The sequence below is a fragment of the Paramisgurnus dabryanus genome, chromosome 17 (assembly GCF_030506205.2).
Source record: "Paramisgurnus dabryanus chromosome 17, PD_genome_1.1, whole genome shotgun sequence".
NCBI lineage: Eukaryota > Metazoa > Chordata > Actinopteri > Cypriniformes > Cobitidae > Paramisgurnus > Paramisgurnus dabryanus.
Window position 1 is genome coordinate 31475808 of NC_133353.1, and position 27406 is coordinate 31503213.

The following is a 27406-nucleotide window of genomic DNA, read 5'->3' on the forward strand; positions in this document are numbered from 1 at the left end:
CAAAATAAAAGCCTAAGTTAACATGTTACATTATAGTTTAGTTGATGCTTGTAAATTATTAAAAACTCTTTCCTAGTTACAGCTCGAGCTTCAACGTAGATATTTTAAGTAATTGTCTTGAGTACCTGGTTTCTAAAATTAATTATCTAAATAAGTAATGACCAGCACAAAACCACATCACTGGTTCAACCATTAGGTGAGTTTGAGGCGAGCAACAAATGTCAGAAAGTTTATGGGGGCATAATGGAAAAACATCTGAATCTTCAGTAGAAGATAATATCTTTCAAACATGGTAAGGAGCGTCACATTTCCAGCTGATGTCAGAGGTATTCAGGCCAATCACAACGTACAGATTAGCTGGCCAATCAGGGACACAGAGCTTCTAAATCCATGAGTTTTGTATAAATCAGTGCGTTTCAGGAAGATAGTGAAATCTGGAGCTATAAAAATGTACGGTATGTGGAAAATAATGTTTTTTAACCATAAACCACGCGAACACATTGTATTATAGTAAATGCACAAATAACGTTATTTTCAACGTTCGACATTTACTACACAGAGCCGTAGTTCACTGACAAGCGGGGAAATTTTGCATTCATAATCTGAGGCGATTCATCTGTGATTATGAATGTGATATTTCTCGCTTGTCAGTGAACTAAGGCTCTGTGTAGGAAATGCCGCTCCATCTAAAAGCAGCTGATGGTGATTTATTACTAATAAAAGAACTGGCTTTACTGACGAGATGCACGTGACAATCACATGCGATTTATCGTGCAGCCCTATGAAGAACTCAAGCTACAACAAAGGCGCTGTCTATTTACCTTCATTACGTCTGATGCTTCTGAAACAACGTACACAACAAGCTGCCTTTTTCTTTTGCATTGATACTTTAACATGCACGTAGACATTACTAGTAACGTTTTCACGTTACCAAAATTGTAGTAGTCAGTATCAATACCATTGTAAAAAATTAAAATGTAATTTTTGGTACAAAAACAATTTTGCTAATAAACGCTTTTTTAAAGCTCTACTGTGTACTTTATTGAGTTATTTCTTAACAAAAACCCATGTTTTCTTTCAAAAGTATGTGCTCATTCATGTGTAATTACTTCCCACCCACTAATGAAAGTATTCTCGTAAGTGTAGAATCTGCTATTTAAAATGCATACCGTCGAGGCGCTCTCTGGCTGAATCCATGTTGTGCCTCCATCTTTGAAATACATTCGCCGACGAGGGACATTCCTGAAATTCAAGCTCCGCCTTTCGCGCTTTCACTCTACACTCACGCTGCCCGATAGCTAAAGCCTCCAGAGGTTGCATGTGTAGGCGCTATACGTCATCAAGACAGTCTTATTTCAGAATATTAACAATTATAAAGCTGACAATTATTCTTAGTTAATTGTAAATTGATGTAATATGCGTATGACTTGCGAATGTAATTCTCAGTTAATTTAAATAAACCAGGCTTGATGACGTATCCAGCCTGTGACCTGCGTAGCTGAATCCTTCGGATTTTACAACAACCGCACACCGTGATGAACCTGCGATCTAATGCTTTGATTTGAAAGCCTGTTGAAGACATATTCTCGAGGACATTAAAACAAATCGCCAAGGATGCGAAACGGGGATTTTAAACGACAACGTGACAGGAAAAACATCAAGACCAAAGTCACTATTGGAGTTAGTTTTCCAAGATGGGGCTCATGGGACACTGAAGTTGCACTTTCTATCTTCTCCACAGGTAATTCAGCATATTCGTTTACATCTATACAGTCCATGTTGTAAACTTGAAGTTTTATAGTTCCTTGGCTAACTTTAGCATGATTATGCATAACACTTGTTAGTGTAAACATGCATGTGGTTTAATGTGTTCGAAAGGACACACGCCGTCTCTCCGCCCATTTATGTAATCTGAGGTACTGAGATAAATGTTTTTCATCTTCTCTGACCTCTAGCACAAACACACGGTGACAGCGCTATTTTTTGCCTTTCATTGATAAAAGCGTCTGATCTGCGCGTCTTTCGTTTCATTTTACAAGCGTGTGAATGTTGCGCGATCTTTTTTCACCAATATGAGAGAAAGCTCTTACATATACACGGACATTTAACGTTTAATTAAAACATAAGCATTGTACTCTGACATAATGTCTGACATAATACTCTGATAAAAGCGTCTGATCTGCGCGTCTTTCGTTTCATTTTACAAGCGTGTGAAAGTTGCGCGATCTTTTTTCACCAATCTGAGAGAAAGCTCTTACATATACACGGACATGTAACGTTTAACGTTACTTAAAACATAAGCATTGTACTTTGACATAATATTAGTTCGCGTCCATTTAAACCCATCATGGTTGCTTTTTGTATGTGATTTTAAGCGGACATATCATGACAATCAGACTTTTTTCATGTTAAACATAAATCTGTGTGCATTGATGGATCACAGGCAAAGGACATTGCAAATTGTTCATTTTTTCTCATTGCTTTTGCTTTGTAGCTACTGGAAGCCATGTTAACCTTGGCATGACACGGCCGGGCCACCGTACGAGTTAAAACGCGTTCCGAATGGGGAGGGCTAGAAAGTAATATTCAGTTGCTTGTCATATAGACTTTCACCGCTAGATGGGAGTAGATCTTACACAGTGGAGCTTTAAATATGCAACGAATAATCATGTCAATTAAAAGAAATTGCTTTCCGGCTCTTTCATGCTGATGAACATCATCCTCAGTCTGCTGCTTTAACCTTTAAGATCCTGAAGTGAAAAAATAGGTTTTCACACATATTGTTTATTTAGGCTGTCAAATTCTAACACAATGCAGGGTTTCCCGCAGAAAATTTGTAAGTTAAGGTGGTAGGGTTGTGCAGGTGGGCGATCAAAGGGGCGGGGCGTATGCGTCATGATGAAAATATTTTATTTAACACACTCAAATAAAACTCAATTTTGAAGAAACTATGACAGAAAATTAACACATACTAGATTAATAATGAATTAAATGTTTTATCAACAGGCTAGTTATCCTCTAGACGTTAACGGACCATGTCTTTCTCTCATTTCGGCCATGTGGCGCGTGCCCGCTCGCAGTGTGAAGCGCGTCCACGCTATTCTCCGAGATGCACTTGACGGCCTTTTGTGCAGCGAATTTATTTTTGGATGACCTTGTTAAGGTTGTAGGGTACCCCAGCTTAGGTGGGCCGCCCGAACTGAAAAGTGCTGCGTGAAACCCTGCAATGTGCTGTCATCAAGTGCAAGGTATCATTTATTTTTTTCTTTAAAAAAAACACACAATTGTAGACTAAATAAAAAATTTTTTTTTACTGCTTTTATTTAGAAAAAATTGTGATCAAAAGTAATCTAACACTTTAGACTTGAAAAAATATACTGCAGTACAAACACACAAGTCATTTTAGTGTTACTGATCTACAGTTTTCATTTAGGAGGCTTTTTTACCCCAATTCTCCGGGCGTTAAATCACTACACAAATAAACAAGACCTCACATAATGTCAGAATGTCACAATTTGTGACATAAATGTGTGTTTACTGGTAGTATTATTGCATTCTCGTTCTATATTTCAGATCACTTGTTGCTATTACAGCATGATGAAAGCACCGATAGTCAAATCTTATAAGATGGGCTGTGTGTTTCATCATGGAGTGATGTTGCAGGAAAAAAAATCAACACACTGGTCCTCGATCTGTCGCACCAAGAATCATTGCATGCAATGTGAATAGCCACATTTGCATCATCGTCACATTCAGTCTGAAAGGGCTTTTCAGTCCCTTCATCACAGACTCACTGGGTTGGTACCCTTTTAAAAGGTCCTAATATGTACCATTTAGGTACGGATATGGGTACATTTGTTTCCAATATATACCTTTATGGTACTAATATGCACCCTTTAGGTACACAGGTATACTTTTTAAAAGGCTACCACCCCTGGGACATCACTTTTCCCTTTTTTTATGACAGTGCAGGGGGTCAGAGGTCATAGGTGTAAGATTTAACCCATAAATAAAGGGTAAATCTCTAAATATGCAAAAATATGATTTAATTATACAAAAATGCATGATATTCATAGTAATTCATAGCATTTCAGCATAGCTATTCAACAAGGATGTTTTTATGCGACCATTGCAACTATGAAATCTGATTCACAAACATGTCACAAAATACTGAGAGGGTTAAAAACTTCCTTTTTACATAACATGCCTGGCCAATGTACTGCTGATATACGTTTGAATCACGTAATATCTGTGGCGCATATTATGCATTGGTCCTCTTGATCTACCAGGTTATCTTAAAACAAAAGCATCCCCACAGTGCCTAGTTTTAACCATAGTCCCCTGTTTTTTTAGTTTCAAGTAAACGTGCAGGACTCATGGGTGCTTTAACAAAACAACCATGCAGCTTGGAGCTATCAGATTACTACTTCACTTTATCTCTGTAATGCAATATGTGCATTAAGACCTGAATATTAATGACATGAGCTTGCATTAGTACAGCATTAAGGCATTCAGAATGCACCTTACTAAGTTGGACCGGTTATGAGCGAATATCAATAATTCAAAGACTAGCTTAACTAGGCCTGCATTTTACAAAATACATTTCGTAAGCAGGCAGGTAATGCTAAGGAACACCGGTCTATTAAAACACAGCATTGCTTGTGTCAGCAGACAGCGAGGACAGCCACTACACATATGGTCAGGAACAGCTGGCTGCTCACTGCCCCGAGCAAGACTCTGATGCTTGGTGGAAATCTCTGTCACCTACCGGATTTAAAGATCGGTAGAAGAGCATTTCAGCTGTGCGGACTGAACGCAGACACTAAAAATACCCGACATGCTGTGGGAGAAAAGCAGCTGAATGAGGGGACCTTATGGGTTTAATAATAGTATGTGACGCAAAATGCTTAGATTACCCACATCACAGGCATATTCAAAGTCATTTCGATCAAAACTCTTTAAGTTCATAAATCTAAACGATATTTAAAAGTATTAATGTTTACGCAATTGGCAGACGCTTCAATCCAAAGCATTGAATCTACTTTTTATTCACAGAGGATCAAACCCATGACCTTTATGCATGGCTAACACAATGTTTTACCAGTTGAGCTACATGAACACTTAAAGAGCAACTATGGTCTGATTCACGATTTAAATTTCCTTTGCTGTGTAAGTGTGTATTAGTTAATGTTAACGATATGCAAAAGGTACAAACCCCAAGGTAAACGATGACGGGCATTATCATAATTCATCTCACTTTGACTCACAGCCTGTAAGATAACTCCTGTTAGCATTGCATTGTGAGCGAATCTTTTAAACATGGTAAGGAGCGTCACATTTCCTGCTGACGTCAGAGGTATTCAGGCCAATCACAACATGCAGATTAGCTGATCAATCAGGGACACAGCGCTTTTCAGATCGATGAGTTTTGTATCAAATCAAAGCGTTTGAGGAAGGCAGGATATCTGGACGTACAAAAATGTATGGTATGTGGAAAATAATGTGTTTTTAAACACAAACACATTTTATTATATCAAATACACAAAACAACTTTGTTTTTAGCAATAAAATAGCTGCACTTTAAGAAAGCTAAACAGCATTGTGGCAAAGCTAACAGTAAATAAAAAGATACGATGCAAAACACATAGGCTACTGTGTATATCAAGACACCTATAGAAAAACGTTCTGTTAAGATTTAAATATGGTTTATGGATAGATGCAACAAAAAATTTGAGTTTCATGATATTTTTATCCCTAGTCTTTACCTGTAGTAACTAATCAGCAACAAAAGCATTTACGCTATAGGGCACACATAATCACGGCTAAAAGTAATGCCGACACAACATAACAAAGCTTAACAACGTCCTTCAGATGTAACTCACAATATAGCAGTTTCTCATAACTTATAGCTCAGTTATAAATGCAATTTTACTTCTGTGGAACGGATACACCTTTCACGTCAAATGGATAAAGACGTTGGGGGCTCAACTAAGGGGGCTTTTTAACATGATGACGTTTTACCAGAAAACTGAATTTTTTATGCTGTTTGGCTGTTTGTTTACATGACAATAACATTTTTGGGACCTGAATGTGCAAAGTTGTGGAAATGGGCTTCAAAGTGAACTTTTTTGATAACGACACCTTGTTGTCTCCAAGTAAATATGTAAATAGGTGAAAACGGTGACATCATACGCAGGGTTTCCCGCAGCACTTTTCAGTTCGGGCGGCCCACCTAAGCTGGGAAACCCTACCACCTTAACTAGTTTGTCCAAAAAAAAATGTTGCTGCACAAAAGGCCGTCAAGTGCATCTCGGAGAATAGCGTTAACGCGGTTCACACCATGAGCGGGCACGCGCGCTACATGACCGAAATGAAAGAAAGACATGGTCCGTCACTGTCTGGAGCATAACTAGCCAGTTGATAAAACATTAAATTCATTAATAATCTAGTAGGTGTTCATTTTCTGTCATAGTTTCTTCAAAATGGAGTTTTATTTGAGTGTTTTAAATAAAAATATTTTCATCATGACGTGTTCGCCCCGCCCCTTTGATTGCCATGCCCCCGGCTGCACCCACCCACACAACCCTACCACCTTAACTAACAAATTTTCTGCGGGACACCCTGATACGCATGTGTTAATTCAGTTTATAGCCCACAGGACTGTGTTTGTGCTGCTCAAGATACTAGGTTTTTTGTAACGCTTCTCCAACAAAGTTTACAAAATTGAGGCACTTTATAGTCCAGGGTCACTTGTAGCAATAAATCTATCTAATCGTCCATCTAAACCAGGGGTGGGCATTCCTTTATATCCTGCAATTTAGCTCTAAGCCTAATCAAAAGCCCTTTGCACACAGACATTACGGAAAATACAAGGAAAACGCATTCGGGATTTGTCCGGGATGGTTTGATTTTTGGTTCATTTACACTGCCAATAATTTGCTGGAATCTGTGCTTGCGTTCACACAGATACTGTAAATATCCCGTAAAGACACGAGACGTGTTTAAAGTCCTGCGCTTGGTCGTATTTTTCTCCACAGTGTCTGAAGTTTGCTTAGTATCCGTTATTTCTTTATGAGCTCCATGATCTTTGCTTCAGTCCAGTTTGCAGACATTTCTCATCATTAATGTTAATGTGCATTTAAAACACACGTTTTAAAGAGCTGAATGATATACCTTGTTGAGATGACGCTCGTGCATTTTTGTATTATAAGCTCATATGCGCGTGTGCTGCGCTATTCTTTTATGCTGCTGAATGATCTTCGCTTCAGCGCGAATAGTGACGAGCTTCCTGATATCTGCTTCAGTCCAGGTTGCCGACATTTCTTGATGTGAATGTTAATTTGGAAACCCCTCGTTTTAAAGAGATGAATTATAACTTTAAGTTGCCATGACACGCGCGTCCTGACTACGGCACGGTTTCTGCATCTTATTTACACAGAGGGCTTTTCCGGGTATCTTACGGCAATTTTACTAGGTCCTCTTTCTGGTAGCGATCAAAGAACATTTACAGAAGCCTGTCTGCCAATCTTACGGATATTTTCTGGGACCAAAGTGCTGTGTAAATGAGGTTAAACACACCTAAATGTCATTTCCAAGTTATCCTGCAGCCTTTGATTAGGATTTTCAGGTGTTTTTGATTAGAGATGGAGTTAAACTTTGCATGACAGGGACCCTAATCTATCGCTCTGTGGAAGAATGCATAAGTGTTTTCTTTACAAAATACCATTGGCATCGACCAGCCTGGCACATGTAATAAAGCATAGTTAGCCATCTTTGTGCATCCGTATAAACGTAGATCTTTTTGACAGCTTAACATTTTTTATAGAGGAAAAACTTCACATTTTTACTACATTGTTGTTGCGTAAAATAGCTTAAGTTACAATGTGATAAACATAAAACAAACCCACAGAAAACGTTATTCCTTGTAGCTGGAGAGATGCAATGCAAACTGACAGAAGATGGTACTAGAATGACCTACAAACCCCGAGCTAACCCACATAATCTTATTCGGCTTTATTCCCGATGTGACTCCTTAGGACATCTCAGCTAGCAGCGATGCTTACAAACCCTGGCGAACTGACAAGAAGAGTTTCACATCAATTAGGGCCAGGCAGTGTCATAAAGTAGCATTAAACTACTACCCATTATCTAACATTAGCTTTATCTCCAACACAGATGCCAAATGTGCACAATCCCTTGCTTTAGAAGGTAACTACAGTACTGATAACAAACCCAGACATCCAAATATCCAATGGATAGATGTATCAAATCACCGGTGTCACTTTCAAATTAATTTTTCACATCTGTGGTCATGTATAGCTTAATGGTAGAGCTAGAGAATTGTGGTAGCAATGCAAAAGGTCATGGGTTTGAACCCAAGGAACACACATACTGATGCACTATAAAGCCCGGAGTATAGTCTGTTTTTACAGCCTTGAAAGTATAGTTTATTTAACTCGTATGTGTACAAAGACGATCAATGCATGCACAAAACTTTGTCGGTGCGCGTGCACACACTTCTGAGGACGAAAATTGCACCACGCGTAAATGCATAAATGTAAAATTAATTTGTAATGTTGACTTTTTGCTCAATCTTCAGGGCAGAAGTTAAACATCTAAAACATGGAATGTGGAGAAGATAAACAAGACCAATCCCTTCTCGGAGAAATCCTGGATTGGTATGAATGTGGGAGAGCTGACTGCTTTTAAATAATGACAGCTCCTGCCTATTAGGTTTAAAGTGGGAGTCACCTATAAAGTATGTCACTGAACAAGTTTATACACGGGTGGTAAAAAACCACTGAAGCATCCTACGACAAAAGTCACAGTGTTTACATTAACAAAAACCCTACTTTTTCCTCATTCCCCAAAGCTAGAGAGATTTAAAAAACATGAACTTGCTGTTAAAGTTACCCTTGTCAAACCTCCCTGCAATGATATTTGCTATGTACACCCCCAAAAAAGAGCAAACCTGCCCTGATATCACATCTTAAAACATGTCTTTAATGTGAATGGGTGCAGGTGTCAGCCAAGCTGAAATAAAACCAAATATTTGTTATTTTTGTATCAACTTCAGTCGTCCTAGTATATTAGTCTATTATTAACAAACCTATCCATTACACAACACAGTGTCTTAGCAGCTAACCTGAGATGCTAAAGAAAAAGTAAAGATGACATTACATCTTTGTAAAATATCAAGTTTATGGTTTAAACACATAAACTGACACTTTCAACTGACTATATAACACTGATTTGTCAGAAAAATGAGTTTAAAATAAAAACTAAAGAGCAGAAACTAGCAATGGCTAACAGTGTCACAGAAGGATTTGCTAACAGCTTAGCTTTAAATTTGTTAGCCACACGTATTCCTCGTGCATTCAGACGTCTGTCGTGTCTATATTTTGTGTACTTAATCTCACACAGTATCTAAAAATACTGCACATTACAGTGAGGTGTTAAAGTGAGTGTGCTAACAGGCTGAATCGATACAAGAAGAGACCCATACGGACGCCATATTGACCAAAGCAAAATGGCAGAACGAGTGAATAGTTGACAAAGTCTGCTGGCTTTCATTGACAGATGCTTTCCAACGGCACGAAACGACGACACATCGACGACTAACAAATCTGGTACCGTGTTCATGGGTAAGATGATACTGAATCGATCGTGCCCGCTGTCGCTAAACATCGTTGCTAAAGCGATGTCACGTTAGCTTAGCATAGCCTATCAAGTACACCGCTCCAAGTAACGTAACAAGGTTTCGGGTCATGTACTTCTTTATTTTATATAGTTTATACTATAGTTAGTTTATAGTTAGTGGACACTTGAAATACACAGAGGATTGTTGCCTTAAATAAAAGCGTTATAGTTTGTCGCGTCGCTAGCAGTGCGGAATGGGGCGGACAGGAAGCTCGCGGGATCTTTAGTCAATCTCTTACTATCAAGGACAACGTTTAGAAAGCACTTTTTAATTCAAGACAATCATCTTCACGTCGATTATTTCCTCCCCGTGCGGTTCCTGCTTAGTTACCAAAGCGTTTTAGTACATCTTCGGGGTGTTTGTACCTGAAGTTCGGCCCTTTCCACTTCCCAATGCGCCCTCTCCATCTCGAACCGGGCCCACTCGTGCTGGATGTAGTGTAAAATCCCCGGGATAGTGTACTGTTGGGGCCTGGGCATCTCGTCTGGTTGTTGTTGGACCATAGCCGCTCCTCCAGCGCTGCCGATTTGGGGATTAATGCCGTTGTTACCCTGCTGCGGTGCGGACTGCTGCTGTCTCTGAGCGGCCATTCCTCCTCCTCCTCCTCCGCCGGGCTGTTCATCCATATTTAAAAATAGGAAAGTCCTGCTAGAAGTCTTCAATTGTTTCCCCTCAACCCTCCCTTATTCACCGTCCGCGTAGCGATGCGATGTCGCCCTGCCCCCTACGAAATAGGCTGGCACCTGAGCGGGGTGAAACGGTGTTTTGGGTTTCGTGTCAGCGCACGGATTTGCCGACCGCCATTAGTCCGATCCCTGGATGTGAGTCTCCTTACTGCGGGGGTGAGTGAGGGAGGACTGGCGCGCACTGCATGATGGGACGCGTTCACCCAACCCTGCTGAATACGGGACTACACGGGAAGACACGGGGCGGGCGGGCGTGTGTGTGTGTGGCGATAGTGTGACTCAATCAATGATGGAAGACGAGGAATGACTTGACTATAATAAATGCAGTAAATAAAGATAAAGAGAAAAATGAAAGAATGGTTTTTAAAGGAATAGTTCACTAAGAAGTGAAAATTAACCCCTGTTTGACTCCTCTTTAAGCCATCTTAGGTGTACATGACTTTCTTCTTTCAGCCCAACACAGTCAGAGTTATGTTAAATAATATCCTGGCTCATTTCATCTTCATGATTGCATTGAATAGTGCCCCATTTTTTAAGATCCAAAAGTACACCCATCATCCATCAAAAACTAATCCAGTTATTAAATGTCTTCTGATTTGAAGCGATGGGTTTTCGTAAGACAGCATATTTCAAACTTTATAAACTACGACCATATGCAAGTTCATGGAAGAGTTTAGGTCAGATATGATACGTAATTGTTTGAAGGTAGGGTGGCCATTTGTGCCAGTTCCGCCGGACAGGATTTCGGGTGCGTTCTCCGAAAGTCGTGTTGCTCGAACGCATACGTCATCGAGGTTCTCACATTTCAGTTAAAATACATTCGAAAATTAAGATTTATTTCTTTTAAGACATACAACCATTGTAGTTTCATTCTTACCTTGAAATGTAACGGTTGCTTTTCTGAAATTGAACCTGAAATATTAAACCTTGATGACGTATGCGGTCAACCAACGTGACTTACGGAGAACACACCCGAAATCCTGTTTGGGACGTGTCCAGCGGAACTGGCACGAATGGCCACCCTATTTGAAGGTGAATAAAAAAAATGCATAATTTACATTTTTGGGTGAATAGTTCCTTTAAGTAATTTTGATCTTCTATAGTTTCTAAACATGATGATATAATAACCAGACATTGATAACAGCAATACTTTTATAAAGATTTATATCCCGGACGAGCCCCCATTTGTGGATAGTGGCGCAAATTAATAATATTTGAGATATCGCACTGATTTATCAGCTGGTGAAATTTATGGGCAAATTTTTTAGTTTCTCTAGGTGTTTAATAATATTTGAGAATAATATTTAATAGCAAACTTAACTACTGAAGTTTGTCATGTAATGCATTACTTCTACACAGCAAAAAAATATTTTCAAGTATTTTTTTGTCTTGTTTTCAGTTAAAATATCTACAAATTCTTAAATTAAGATGCAAAACGTTAGCAAATATTTTTTTAAACACTAAATTCAAGAAAAAATCAAGTAAATTAGCAGATTTTTTTCTTGTTTTATGCACAAAATCACTTAAATTTGATATTTTCGGTCTAAAAACTAGACTTATTTTTTTGGGTCGTTTGGCTCATCAAGAAAAGCATCTTAATTTAAGAATTTTAGATATTTTTACTGAAAACAAGACAAAAATACTAAGATTTTTTTTTTTTGAAAATCATTTTTTTCAGTGTACTTAGTTTTTATCTTACTGTTGTGCCTCTCTTATAATGTTAAAAGGGACACATCATGAAAATCTGACTTTTTTCATGTTTAAGTGCTATAATTGGGTCCCAGTGCTTCTATCAACCTAGAAAATGTAAAAATGAGCAACCCAGTAAGTTAGTTTTGGTAAACCATTCTCTGCAAGCATGTGAAAAAATAGGTAATTGAAATTTGGCTCCCCTTGTGATGTCAGAAGGGGTTAATACCACCCCTTAACCTGCACTATCCAACTACGGCATTGCCATTTAGTGCAGAGATCAGCTCATTTGCATTTAAAAGGACACACCCAAAAACAGCACATTTTTGCTCACACCTACAAAGTGGCAATTTTAACATGCTACAATAAATTATCTATATGATATTTTGAGCTAGAACTTCAGACATCAAAGATTTATTTTACATTTTAAAAAAAGTCTTGTGAAATGTCCCCTTTAAATGGATCTAATTCTAAAAATTTGAAAATAAAATGATTTAATGATGCAGCAATAAACTAGAAAGTATACCTCAATGCATATGTTTTTTACTTTACTAATTCAAAACTTGATCAAAACAGTGACGTGTTATAATGACAAAAGTTTAAATAAGTGAGCAAATATTCGGCCAATAGTTGTTTCTGAATATCGGTATCTGTAAAGAAATCCTTTTATTGCATCCCTAAATCATACCATAGTTAAATATTGTAATACCAGATGCCACAGTTATTATTAGACACCACTGTTAAAATAAATTAAGGTTCAAATGAATATAATCTTTAGGATTGTGTTTAGTTTGTTTTGCAATATTAAAATGAATCAGATTTTATAGTGGTACATTTTGTAAAAAGAGTGCACAACTCATTACAGCTGGTTATTGCTACCCTCCCAGTTACAAACTAACAACTAATTATTTATCTTTCTAGTGGAGAGTATTATTCTGCTTCACCATGATCAAGTTTCTTCTGATGATGAATAAACAGGGCCAGACGCGCTTGTCTAAGTATTATGAACATGTAGACATTGGGAAGAGAGCAGCTCTTGAAGCTGATGTGGTCAGGGGATGTCTCTCCCGGAGGAAGGAAGAGGTCAGTTTCCTTTTCGCTTTCAGTTTACTGGTTAACCACACAGCTTTATAGCACTATTTTTGGGGTATGGTTTGCAAATTTTTTTTAAACAAGACTATAATGTTTATGCATGTGTTGTTAATCTCTAGGGGAGATTTAATGCTAAATAACAGCAACATCAGTGTATTTACAATGAATAATTACTGAACATATCTATACATTTCTGTCATTTTGTTTCCTCAGTGTTCATTTGTGGAGTATAAAGACTACAAGCTGGTATATCGGCAGTATGCAGCACTTTTTATTGTCGTTGGCATTACTGAAAATGAGGTTAGTTATTCATGTTCCTGGTGACTTTTTTTTATTACTGACAATAAGGCACAGGTGTTTTTGTAAATATTAAGGTGTGCCAATAAGAAATTTGGTTCAAACACTGTAAAAAGTAAAAGTTGGATCTACTTGCAAATAATACTTAAATTGGTAACACTTATATTCTCACTTTAATGTTGAAAAGTTTGACTTCGGCACGCAGTAACATCATCACTCCTGACTACTCACCTTCTCGCTCACACTTCCGTCAATGTTAATGCGCACGAGGTCTAAGTGCTTTTCCGCCATACAATATAGTTCTCATTTTACTATGGAGTAAAATTACATCCTTTATATCTTCGAAGAGTAAAAGAGAGATAAGCTTTACCGAATCTTTTCGATAACGTACGAAAAAATGAAGAAGGATGAGTTACTACAGCGGGAGTAGCAAGTACGATTAATGCAACACTTTTTCCAACATAAGTCAGAAGTCTTACTTACCGCATGCAACTCATGACCCGGTTGGGACTTTTCAATGAAATCCAGCGCATCAAACACACATAAACTATATCCATCGTTTCCATAAGGCTGACTTTCTTCTCCTTACATCCAAAAACACACTTCTTCTTCCGTGCCATTGTTGAGTTTTGAAATTAAAACAAAGCTGTGTCGCGTGATATGATGGGCCCTATCTTGCACCCAGCGCAATTGACTTTGTCAGTGACGCATGTATAATTCGTATTTTGCACCGGCGCACAGCGGGTTTTTCCCTCCACAGACGCACGTCGGCAAACTAGGGAATGAACTTGCGCTCCCTGGGCGGTTCAGCGCAAAAAAGGAGGCGCAAACCATGCCTGATGCTATTTTGCAGTTTCAAAAAACAATTGCGCCACTGACCAGAAAAAAAAGTTTAAACTCAGTGGCGCGTTGCGCGTTGTTCATTATGCTATTTTAAGGGCGCATGCTTGACCATAATGTATAGCGTGCACAACGCGCACACACTTTGCTTATCTAATCTACACAGATGCAACAGTTATTTTTGCAAATCATAAATTGTTACACTAAAAAATATTAATACACGAGATAAGGGGAATCATAGTGGTGAGCATTGTGGTAATAGTTTTTATTTATTTTTTAACTGCGTTAAAAAATTATCATGCAAATAACGATTAAAATATTTTCATAAGTTTGTTGTGTGGCTGTATTACGTTTATTTTATGTAAATAATAATTAAAATGTTTTCATAAGAAACCTTAATGTATATGAACTTGATTTGTAAGAGTACTTTGGGGTTGGACCTTGCTTGCGTTTCTTGGGTCTGATTTCAAAGCCCCCAAACCCTTTCAGCGGTGAGGGTGGACGCAGCGATGTCCTCTGCTGGCATCAGGTACTGAGGCAGATCCACCTCCCGTTACACGGCGTGCCCGATTTATGCTGGCAAGCTTGGGATTCCCCTGTACAAGAACGTCTGTCTCCTCGGCTGTGAACCGCTCCTGGCGTGCGCCTGGTAAATCCGTCATAATAATAGCAACCCGCCATGGAACTTGCGCCCTTGCGTTTAAAGGGAATGTTGGATAGCGTTCTGATTGGTTTATTTGACGTTACGCCCAAACCACACCTATGAATAATGAACCTACTTCAGACCAACCCCTTATTGATTTGCGCCCGGCGCAAGAGTTATTTCTCACGCCGGGAAAATAGCAACAGCGCCCAAGATCCGCCCACAAACTCACTTGCGTGTTGCGCTTCGCACTTGCGTTTCAGATCGTTAAAATAGGGCCCGATGTTTGCAAGTTCTAGCGTCTCCTGCTGATTGACGGGTGGGCGGGGTTTTCCGGGGGAAGTTTCCATAAAAAGAAGTGATACATATAGAAACCCCTAAAACGGCATCGAAAAAACTTTCCAAAACTTGTACGAACCCTGGGGAAGTGCATTTGGCACAGAAATACTCTGTAACACGCCCAACTGCTTTTTTGACACTTTGCCTACGTTTAGCATGAGGAAACAACTCTATAACTGTGTTAATAAGTCAGAATGCTTGACATACCATTGAACCACCCCTTTAACATATAATTTCAATGGATTTTTTTGGCAACTTTAAGTTGAAAAAAAAAAACATACTTTTTTAGGTTTGTTACCAATTGAAGTAATATTTTTAAGTAGATCCAACTTTTTTGCTACATTTAGATTAAAACACTTCACCCTTATTCTGTCAACACAGAATGAACTCTCAATCTATGAGCTTCTGCACAACTTTGTTGAAGTGTTAGACAAGTACTTCAGTCGTGTGGTGAGTACTGGCATTTTTATATTCCAGATAAAAGTCAAGGCCCCTATTTACAAAACATTTGATCTTACTTCTAAAAGTTCTTAGCTAAGAGTTTTCTCCTATTCAAAATGCTGCTGAGAGCATCTTTTACCAAGGAATTGGTTGAAATCTTAAGTTATAAGAAAGGGTAGGGGTTGAACTTGTTGCTATGGATGACATCATCAAGATGACCAACTATTATTGGCTCATAGGGTATGGGTCTCTGTAATTTTAATCATAGATGTATTGTAGAACGAAGTATCATGATGCCATTTGCAAATAAGTATCATGATATAATTACCATTCTCTTACTTGTCTGCATTTTACAAACAATTATTAGACAATCTTGAAAAAGGGGCTACAGAAGGTTCTTTAAAGCGTTTCGAAAGAAGATCCAAAGAAACATTCAGGCAAAAGGTTCTTTTTGTGAATTAGAAAGGTTCTTTATGGAACCATAGAGTCAAAAAGTGATAGTTATGTATATCATATTGCAGTTCTGTCAAAAGATCCTCCTAAAAGATACACCGTGTACCTTAAACAGACTATATAATAATCATAAAGACAGACATGCAAAGATAAAAAGGAAAAAAACACAAAAACAGCTGTAACTCCTTTCACAACTTATACATGAAAGGCAACAACCATTTTAGTATTGTTTGTAATTTGGTTGTAGTGACTTAAGAGTCCTCTTAACTACCCCTAACCTTTTATACTTTTAGCACTAGAAGAATTTGTGAAACACTGAAAAAATGCAGGAGTTATCAAATTTGGCCTGACATGGTCTTTTTTCAAGTTTGGAGCTACTTTTAGCCTTAAGATGTTTTGTGAATACGGGCTCAAGTATTTCTGCTGTAAAGTCACTGATGGTATCTGTACTCTTCTCTTGACAGAGTGAACTGGACGTATCCTTTGCAAGCTCCCAAAATTACACGAGTCATTGACCTCAACCATTTTTGTTGCTATTGTTATTTAGGGACAATGTTATTTATCAGTTTTAAGCAACAAGTTGTTTAATCTGTTAAAGGGATAGTCACCCTAAAATGAACATTCGGTCTTTATTTACTCACCCCCTTGTTGATACAAACCTGTACTGTATACATTTCTTTGTTTTGCTGAACACAAAGGAAGATATTTGTAATCAAGCAGGAGCACCATTGACTTGCATGGTAGGAAAGAAAAATACAATGGAAGTCAATGGTGCTCAAAAACGGTTTGGTTACAAACATTCAGCGCAGATCAAGGAAATTTATACAGGTTTGTAACATGTACATGACGACAATTTTCATTTTTGGGGTGAACTTTCCCTTTCAAGCAATAGTAGTGACATCAGTGGTGCCATGCGTTTATGTATTTTTTGTGTTTAATTCCTTAATGCAAAAAAATAGATAATGTTCAATTTAGATAAAGTGCACATCATCCTCGACGAAATAATCCTGAATGGACATATTGTGGAGACAAATAAGAACCGGATACTGGCACCACTACTGGCTCTGGACAAAATGACCGAAGGCTGATCAAATTCAACATTAATGTTCAACAAGAAAAATACTCACTAAATCTAAACCAAGTTTTTGCATTGTTTTACAAAATTGTATATTGTTGAGTTCTGTATTAAACCCAAAGTATTTGATGTTTCTACAGAAAACTGAGCATGCATGCATTATATGCAAGAGGGTGATTCTCGGGAAATTAGACTTATGAGGTGTCATGAAACATTTTGATAAAAAAAGTAAATGCAAAGAGTATCAAAATAAGAAGTATACAGTTACAAACATCTCTTCATGTACTATTTTGCACATGATTTCAAATGACATCATACAAACCAATTTTGTTGTTTTTTCCCATTTAAGGGGAAAATTTTCATTACCGCAACATGTCCATGACTGGATTTGGGTTCGTTGACATGGAAATATTTATAATTAAAAAATCTAAAAAATGAAAAGCTTCAGTGCATGTTATACTATGAACATTTACAGTAAAGAAACATGTGGTGGTAAAAGTAGAGACAATAATAAGGAATATAAATGTGTCCAAGACCAATTTTCTCATCCTCCACAACAATTTTCAATCATTGTTTAAGCCCTCAAGGAACTAACATTTAAAAAAAAATTGTTGGAAGGGACATAATTGACTGTGACACTCAAGATGGCTACCAGGTAAGCAGTTCTTATTTTTCTCTCCAGATAAAAGTTGAAATTTTGTTTGTCATAGTACCTAGACAACTTTTTAGTTCTCATTACCGAAACATGAGTTTGTAAATGCATATATTTAATGTAATATGTTGCGGTAATGATCATCTTTGATATAATTTTTTTTAAATCCTCTGAAAATAATGATGACATGAAGTTCAGACCTTAATCTTATATGTGCAAAAAAAGTTGGCTTCAAAGGCTTTGTAAAAAATCTGATGCTGGACACCTTCTAAGTCTTTATTTGGTGAGAATCATCCAAGAATACAATTTTTAACTACATTTACCAATGTTGTACACTACGCTTATTGCTGGCTCTTAGACAAAATGCCAGATGTTTTATTTGCAAGTCGCTTTAAATAAAAACATCTGCTTAATGAATAAATGCACGTAAACTTCATGCAAAACTAATTCAACTATCTCCAGTGTTTCCCTTACGGGAGTGCACAGAAAAGTCTAAATAAAGACATTACACACTATACTTTGCAAACATTTTAATGATTATTTTTTGGAGCATACACATTTGAAAATATCTGTTTACTTCAAACTGCAACTTGAGTTAAATAAATGTTTATAATATACAAAGAAAATACAAGGGAAAGCACAGCTTGCTTATTTCTTTTAAATGTGCCTTGCACACAGAACCAGTGTTCCTGTATCTATAGCTTTATTTGTAAAATTACACAAACGCACTCGGGGACTTTGATCCTTAAGCGGGGCAAGGAACGGTTGAAAACATACTCGCACAGTAACGGAAGCAAAAATGGAAAAAATACCCAGAAAAACAAAGCATGTGCATGATTGTATGCTGACAGATTAAGTAAAACAAATGAAAATAATCCTAATATTTCAACAACGCAGGCACTAGTAAAACTTAAAACCTGTTAATGCCCAAACACTCTATAAGTTAGCTCTACTGAAGCAGGTGTGCTTACGTCCCCCTCGTGCAGGGAGACCGGGGGTCTGATGCTGTAGATGGTGGTGATGTCTGGATCTCGAAAAGAGACGATCTATGCCGAAATTTACAGTGAAGTTGGAATATGACGGTAAACACAGTAGAATGAGGACAGACTACCCTGGCTGCCAGCGGCTCAAGCCCTTAAAGCAGTAGAGTGACCTGGGAAAGGCCTTGTGGAGCAGTCAAGTGAATAAGGAGTTTGCTTCGGGAGCTGCGATGGGTCTTTTACTCCTGTTTTTTGAGTAGATGTGGGGTGTTTGGGGAATCAGTGGGGTTGGGAATTCATCAGAGCACAGCTTTTATTTTCTGCAACAAAACACAACAGGCTTCACCAGTATGGGAGAGTTGGTCAAAGGTGCGGGGAGAGCATGCTCAGTTGAGGTGGAAGCCCTTTTCCATAGTGGCAGCGAGGAGGCGCTCCCTCATGATCTCTTCGGAGGAATACTCTGGTAACTTCAAGTAGTGCACGCATGTGTTAACTGAAGGATAGCTGGCATCTGTTGCATCAACCTAGAAGACAAATAGTACACGGTAGTAGTCAAGTCAAGTCATTAAACAACTTGATTTGACAGAACAGATTAGGGATGCATAACGATTAATCGCGATTAATCTATAGCAGAATAAAAGTTTTTGTTTACATCATATATATGTGTGTGTGTGAACTGTGTATAATAACTTTGTATAAATAAATGTATACATATTATACATGCATGTGTGCATATTTATATATACACATAATTATTATACACAGTTTACACACATATATGATGTAAACTAAAACTTTTATTCTGCTATAGATTAATCGTTATGCATCCCTAAAACAGATAGAAAATACATTATACCTTCCGGACTATTGTGAGACGGGGGTGTAGGTTGGCTAGTCCACCAGGTGGCAGAGTTGAGCAGCCTGTAGTGAACTGAAGGAAGGCTTTCCTCTCATCAGATGACATTCCACATAGCACTCGCACAAAGCGGATAAAACCAGGACTGCAATGAAATCAAATGATCAGTTTGACAACACTTCTAATAATGATTCTAGACCTGCACTGGTCCACTTGGTAGACGATCATGTTAGCATTGCATTGGTTTGATTCCCAGGATTAACAGCTTGAATGCACTTTAAGTTGCTTTGGATAAAAGCATCTGCCAAATCCATTAACATAATGAAATGTATTGAAGTATTAAAATGATTTCCCATTACTGATTTGGTAAAATAAAACAAAAATGTCCGATTAACCGCACCAAAAGGTACTCTCTGAGAAAACCAATACATCCTACTATACAGCAGATTAAAAATAAATGAAACGTTTATATTTCTATCTACCTGTCCCGCGTGAAGCCCAGTTTGGGTTCTGTGTAGTTTATGATGTCCTCAGCAGTCCAGGATGGAGATTGGTTGCCACAAAGGATCATCTGCACTTCTTTATGACTAAATGAACTGAGCTTCTCCATAGGGAACACTCTGTTAAAGCCCTCTGTAACAAAACGTGTTCTATTAACAATGTGGCATCATCTTTGATGAATACATAAGAACCTGTTCATAATGAAATGGTTTTAAACTATACATTTACATAGAACTACACAGTACTCGAATAATCAGATGGGTTCAAACAGAGTCCAACTCAATGTCTGAAAAGAGTAAAGGCCGTATTGCCACATTTACAGGCTGTTCACATGTCGAGCCTAAAAACGTGTGGAAAACGCTAGGTGCGTAGGTTCTCGTCACATGACCTGCGGTGCCCTTGTGGCATTCTTAAAAGTTGAGATGTTTTTAACTATGCGGTGGAAAAAACGAGCGTGTAGCACCACGTCGCTTCCATTATGAGCGTTCATACCGCGTGCCTACATTTGAAATAACGAACTTGAGCGCGCAAAAGAAACGATATGTAAACGGTCCCTTATACTGCATGTTTGAAGTGACTCAATTCCGATGTTTTTTTCTCTCATGTGGCACAGATCGGACATGACCCACGAACGTGGGAACTGATATTCTCCGGATCGGATATTCCCATTTTAAAACGTGTCGTTCGTAATTGAGAAAGCAATCACAATACTCTTATTGGCAGCACAATGAAGGAAAACAGCTCCACTTATTAACTCTTTTCCCGCCAGCGTTTAAAAAAAAAGCCAGCGCCAGCATTTTTATGATTTTCACAAAAGTTTAATGCCTTCCAGAAATTCTTTGTTAAATATAGAAACATACAATATATCAAATTAAAGAACAGGCCCTCTGCTTTCAAAAAAAAAAACCTTTCATCCTACCTTGATTTGTTCTCTTTTTATCACCTCTATGGGTAGGTTTCTTCAAAAATACCACATTTTGGGCAAAAAGCTGAGATAATTGAATTTTTGTGAAAGACTTCCGATAGAAATCTGATGATCAAAACTAGGGCTGGGCAAAAAAAAATTAGATTTTTCGATTAATCGTTTTTTAAAACGTGGTCGATTAAAAATCGATTCTCAAAGAGCAGAATCGTTTTTTTTTTTCATATTTATTTCTACAAACATTGAAAGGAGGAATGGCAGCATTTTAGATTTCGCAAGCAAGACGTGTTGTGGTTTTTAATTTCTTTTTATTAATTACCCACTTGTAAACTGCTGTTCACTGTTCTTTTTTATTAATATAGTATTTGTATTAAATCAATATTCATTGAGTTGAATGGAGAATTGAGTATAAAAACCTACCTGAGAACCGGAATCGAAAATTTATTTGAGAATCGGAATCGAATCGATTTAGTAGCTTGTGAATCGAATCGATCTGGAACATCTGAATCGAAACCCAGCCCTAATCAAAACATACACAGAGTTTGAACTGTTTGACCTGAGGGATTGCTTCTGGGTTGTTTTTTTAAGTTGGGTAAGAGCACCATCTATTGGATTATAAAAATACGGATTGCTGAAAAAACTCGTCATTGGCAGGGAAGCGTTTTCTCTTAATTGACGAGTTAATGTGGGGAAAGAGTTAATGTTTACCTTTCATGTTTTAAAGCTGTAAAATCTTGAATTTTAATATTGTATAATCATTTTGTCTGTGCCCATTGCACGTTTTACTTTCTTTATGGTTTAAGCTGTTCCGGGTCACTAGGTCTACCTTGAATTGTTTTGCCAAGTGTTTAGTGTAAATGCAGATTAAGTCGCTTTTAAATGAAGATGTAGGCTGGTCGTCAAAAAAATTGGGAGTGTCAACAAATCGAAATTGGGCATCAAGTGATAAGCAGTGTAAATTCAGCAGTTTGACGTCGGCTACACGTGTCTTACCTCTGAAAGCCTCCATTTGTTTCTGGATTCCTATATGCATGCAGAAATCAAACATAAGCTCTACATACTCCTCTGCATTGTCCATAGAGACCATCTGAGGAGAGAAATACAAATGTTTTAACATTCACACCCACTGTCTGACACTGGGCCAAACACATTTTTGTTGGTATATATTGTAAACCTCTGAATAACGTACACGAGTACACATCCAGCATTAAAGGGACACTCCACTTTTTTTATATTCTCATTTTCCAGCTTCGCTAGAGTTAAACATTTCATTTTTACAATTTTGGAATCCGTTCAGCCGGATCACTTTTAGCATAGCTTAGCATAATCCATTGAATCTGATTAGACCATTAGCATTGCGCAAAAAGTAACCATAGAGTTTCGATTTTTTCCTATTTTAAACTTGACTCTTCGGTAGTTACATGGCTAGGAACTATACTCTCATTCTGGTGTAATAATCAAGGACTTTACTGCCGTGCCATGGGTGCAGCAGGCACAATGATATTACGCAGGGCCCAAAAATAGTCCCCAGCTATTGAAAGTTACCAAGAAAACGATTTTAGGCTGCTGCGTAATATTATTGCGTCTTGATTATTATGCCAGAATGAGTATAATTCATAGCCATATCTGCCTAGAAAAATACAACTTTTAATTTTCTGTCGGTCTTAGTACACGATGTAACTACAGAAGAGTCAAGTTTAAAAAGGGAAAAAATTTAAACTTTTTGTTATTTTTGAGTGCGATGCTAATGGTCTAATCAGATTCGATTGATTATGCTAAACTATGCTAAAAGTGGTACCGCCAGACCCGGAGATTAGCTGAATGGATTCCAAAATCAAATGTTTAACTCTAGGGGAGCGGGAAAATGAGCCTTTTTTTTTTTAAAGAGTGTCCTTTTAAGTTACAACCTACCTCATCGTCTCCATTGGACTTAAGGTCCACTGTTGAGAAACCATGTACTTTGGATGATGGGCAGAACTGGAAATTTAATCTAGTAAACACAAACACATGTAACCGATATATTAACTAGCAGATCAGATAAAAAAAGTTAAAGAAATCATGAAATCTCTCTCTCCAATTTCCTTGATAAATATGCAAAGTGCTCACCCCAGATCTTCTACACTAAGCGGTGGACCAGAGCCCATAGGGTTCTTCAGCATGAGATCTTGTAGCCGCGTGTTCTTCTCATCTTCAGACAGGCTTTTATTGCTCACAATCTGTCTTCGCTTTACAGCGAGTGTCTTTAGCTCTTTTAGAAACTGTGCTCTGTGGGGGTTAATCAGTTCAAAGTCTTCCCAGGTCAAGATGCCGTGATACCAAGCCGGTGGCTTAGGCTTGGGTGGGTCGAGTATGAATTCGGACTTGGAGTCTTCATCGAAGCTACCCACGGAATACGTGTCCTGACCCTCCTCGGTGGAGGCCTCCGACTGGATCTCGGAAAAGTGACAATCCGACTCAATACGAGTTTGGTAAAGGAGCTTACTCATGTTGCTTTTGATGTCACCCATACAGAGCAACTTGAAGAACGGTTGGGAGATGGGCAGGTCCACGAGCCGGTTGTCCTGAATGCATTTAGCCAGAAAGACGCCGAGAAACAGGAAAAGCTTGGTGATACGGTCAAGTTCATCGCTGTCCTGGGGAAACGGAGCGGGGAAAAGGCCGCAGGAACGCTGAACGTAAAAGCCTGGTGGTTTCAAGCCACCGCCCAGATCCACCTGATGAACGAAGAACACAGAAACTCAAAATTTGTTACAACTGGACGAGTTTCTTAACCCTTTCCCTGTGAGCATTTAAAAAAAAAAGTTTCCAAAAAGCACCAGCATTTTATGATTTTCACTAAAGTTTAATGCCTTCCAGAAAAATTTCTTCTTAAAATATATAAACATATATCATATCAAATGAAAAAACAGACCCTGTGCTTAAAAAAAATCCTTTCTTCATTTGATATCTTTTAATCACCTCTCATATATGGGTAGGTTTCTTTAAAAATACAAAATTTTGAACAAAAAGCTGAGATAATTGCATTTTTTTAAAGGACTTTTATTAGAGATCAAATTCAGAGCGATCCTTAAAACATACAGAGTTTTACTGTTGTTTTTAGATCAGTGGATGCTTCAGTGTTTTATAAGTTGTGTAAGAGTGCCACCTGGTGGATAATAGCGGAAATATAGATTGCCGTAAAAACTCGTCATTGGCAAGGTCAAACACCTAAACAATTTGTAAAACTAACCTGACGAGACTCGTCGTCTGGAAAGTCGTCGTCACAAAGCCAGATACCAAGTGAGGTCCTCTGAAACTCTGCAGCAACCAAAGCATAAAACTCCAGGGTGGGACCAAGACCCGTACCCTCCTCTCCCTGGAACTCAACCTGTGTGAGAGACGAAAATCATCTGTTAGTCTTCAAAACAGATTTAACAAAGTATAACTCAGACCAGTGTGTGGTCTTTACCTCCAGCACAGACTTTCTGTCAGCGTGTATCTGCATCACACTTTCGGCCCACTCCATCATGCTCTCTCCACGAGGCACCTTGACGCGCTCGTGTTTGAGCCTGCCCACACGAAACTCCCCGGGATCATCACGACGCACCGTGGTTGATGGCCGGGAACGCTCCATAGTAGCTTCTCTACGGTTCTGGAGCCAGACTATAGCCCTGTAGGAGAAACAAACTCAATCACTCACTCATCTTGTAGTTATTCCTATACATGTTATACTCCTGTTAATATTATTGCAATTCTCTATGCATGTTACACTCCATTTCTTCTTTTCTTTGTAAAAACCGTTTCCATGCAAGATGCAAAATCGTTTAGCATAATAATAAAGAACTGAGTAATGATTTCTTTGTATAGTGTGCGCACAAACCTGGAGGCTCCAAATGCAGTGCAGGTGAAGTAAAGCTGCCGTGTTTCGAAGGGGATGAGGAAAGGACACTTGCTGGTTAACTGCTCACACCAGTCTGGAAGAGCCCCGCTAGCCAGTGCCAGTGGCTCCTGAAAGACAAAAATTGCATTATGGCCCCATTTAAAGACCAGCATGGTGTGTATTTTGTATTTACAGCATAACTAGGGCTGTCACAATGATTAAATAATCATCTCATCGCGATGATTTCAGATCACCACAATGATTGCACATCTCTTTTAAAAACACAAGGGGGAGCTGCAGCACGTGTATATAACGAGACTGTATCAGATGGCGCTCCTTAACTGACAGTGTAACGCGATAGATTGCAAAGCCATTCAATACAGTGGAAAAAACAACATTTAAAAAAAATTCCAAAACAGCAATTCCAAAATTAGGGAAGTGAAGGATGCTATATCTGTAAGGAATTGATTTTTTTTGCAGCCACTACAGACATGTGGTCCAGTACTAAAATGACCTGTTCTGGTATAGTCAGTTTATTTTGATTGCATTTTCATTCAGTTATTTTCACTTTATTGTGTAAAGAATTTTCAGTTTTTGACACCTATATTAATAAAATAAATACTTTTAAATATGTTTTGTGTGTATTAATATTTACTGCCAGGTAAACCTTGCAAAAATTTTTATTTAAATAAATCACAAAAATGTGTGAAAATTATTTCATGAACAAACAAAAAATAATTACGTGAATTAAATTTCAAAGCAATAAAACAGACAATTGATTGTCACAATTTATTTGATAATTAAAGGATTAGTCAATTTTCTTAAAAAATAAAATAAAATAAAAAATCCAGATAATTTACTCACCACCATGTCATCCAAAATGTTGATGTCTTTCTTTGTTCAGTCGAGAAGAAATTATGTTTTTTGAGGAAAACATTCCAGGATTTTTCTCATTTTAATGGACTTTAATGGACCCCAACACTTAACAGTTTTAATGCAGTTTAAAATTGCAGTTTCAAAGGACTCTAAACAATCTCAAACGAGGCATAAGGGTCTTATCTACTGATACGATTGTCATTTTTGACAAGAAAAAAAATGCACTTTTAAACCACAACATCCCTTCTTCCTTCGGTCCTGTGATGCGCCAGCGTGACCTCACGTAAAATGACATCACGTCAAGAGGTCACTGATGATGTATGCGAAACTACGCCCCAGTGTTTACAAGTGTGGAGAAAGAGGACCGTTCCGACGTTGTTGTATGTTGAATGATACTACTTAATGTCTTTGTGTCCATTTATGGTTTAAAATGGTCCACAAATGTGCGTTTCATATATGTAACACGTGACCTTTCGACGTCATTATGCAATTACACGAGGTCTCGCTGGCTCGTCACACAGCCGGAGGAAGAAGAAAAGTTGTGGTTTAAAAGTGCATATTTTTTATTTTTCTTGCCAAAAATGACAATCATTTCGCTAGATAAGACCCTTATGCCTCGTTTGAGATTGTTTAGAGTCCTTTTAAAACTGCAATTTTAAACTGCATTAAAACTGTTGGGGTCCATTAAAATGAGAAAAATCCTGGAATGTTTTCCTCAAAAAACAATTTCTTTTTGACTGAACAAAGACATCAACATTTTGGATGCCATGGATGTGAGTAAATTATCTGGATTTTTTTAAGAAAATTGACTAATCCTTTAACCGTCAGCCAAATTTTAAAATCATGACAGCCTTAAGCAAAACACATACCTCGATCTGCTGCAAGATTTTGGTTGTAATTTTTTTGCTGGCGAATTCCTCAGGTGACGCATTGAACTGTAGCTCTTCCACTTCTATACAAAAAAGCACAAATACGCATTAATAATGTGAAAAAAATAATAATAACCAGAATGTGTTTAGTTAAAGCCCCTCACCTTCTTGTAGTGTGCGTCCAGATGAAGGTTCTCCTCCGATAGTGAAGAGGATGCGTAGGAGCTGCAGCACGTCCTCCACGCTGCAGGCGCTCTGGCCCGAACCCGCCTTGGCTTGAGCCTGCTCCCGCGCAGCGCTCAGGATATCGCAGCTCTGCGTAGCGGACAGCGTTCCCGAACTCAAGCCTGAAGATCTGCAGCCACGCTCGCAGAAATCCTGTAAAATCAAGTATGTGCGGTTACATAGAAACCTTTCCTCTCCAGACCATTACTATTTTATCACGACAGGCTCGTACAATATGAAACTTCATTCTTATTTAAATCAAATACTGTATGGCCGAAGACGAATAAAGAACTGAAATCAAACCAAACTGAGAACAATGTTCACAATGACAGCATAATACTTTAATGATATGACATTTACGCCCATCAGGCAAAAAAGGACAGCTATTGATAGTCAGGCAAGAAGGAAAAA

The 27406-nt window shown here is 38.1% G+C and overlaps 3 protein-coding genes across 10 annotated transcripts in view; 1 reads left to right on the forward strand and 2 right to left on the reverse strand.

Annotated features, from left to right (window-relative positions):
• strn3 (striatin, calmodulin binding protein 3) overlaps positions 1-10575 on the reverse strand; it is a 40001-nt gene extending 29426 nt beyond the window's left edge. The window contains exon 1 of one of the 2 annotated variants that reach the window (XM_065288295.2): positions 10066-10575. In XM_065288295.2, coding sequence (XP_065144367.2) covers positions 10066-10326 — 261 coding nt within the window. In that variant the 5' untranslated portion in view covers positions 10327-10575. The remainder of the gene's footprint in view (positions 1-10065) is intronic. The other variant, XM_065288294.2, reaches the window with a different exon arrangement.
• On the forward strand, positions 9445-18435 carry ap4s1 (adaptor related protein complex 4 subunit sigma 1). Its single transcript, XM_065288297.2, has 6 exons — positions 9445-9644; positions 12997-13158; positions 13381-13467; positions 15668-15736; positions 16645-16656; positions 17140-18435. The coding sequence occupies exons 2-6, from the start codon at positions 13021-13023 to the stop codon at positions 17266-17268; spliced, it is 435 nt and encodes a 144-aa protein (XP_065144369.1). The 5' UTR covers positions 9445-9644; positions 12997-13020; the 3' UTR covers positions 17269-18435.
• Positions 18423-27406, reverse strand: part of hectd1 (HECT domain containing 1) — a 40194-nt gene continuing 31210 nt past the window's right edge. For all 7 annotated transcript variants that reach the window (XM_065288292.2, XM_065288287.2, XM_065288289.2 and 4 more), the window contains 11 exons: positions 26935-27148; positions 26771-26853; positions 25026-25153; positions 24615-24816; positions 24396-24533; positions 23273-23880; positions 23078-23156; positions 22160-22253; positions 20226-20376; positions 19744-19888; positions 18423-19411 (listed from right to left, as the gene is read on the reverse strand). In XM_065288292.2, the coding sequence (XP_065144364.1) occupies positions 19274-19411; positions 19744-19888; positions 20226-20376; positions 22160-22253; positions 23078-23156; positions 23273-23880; positions 24396-24533; positions 24615-24816; positions 25026-25153; positions 26771-26853; positions 26935-27148 (1980 nt within the window). In that variant the 3' untranslated portion in view covers positions 18423-19273. The remainder of the gene's footprint in view (positions 19412-19743; positions 19889-20225; positions 20377-22159; positions 22254-23077; positions 23157-23272; positions 23881-24395; positions 24534-24614; positions 24817-25025; positions 25154-26770; positions 26854-26934; positions 27149-27406) is intronic.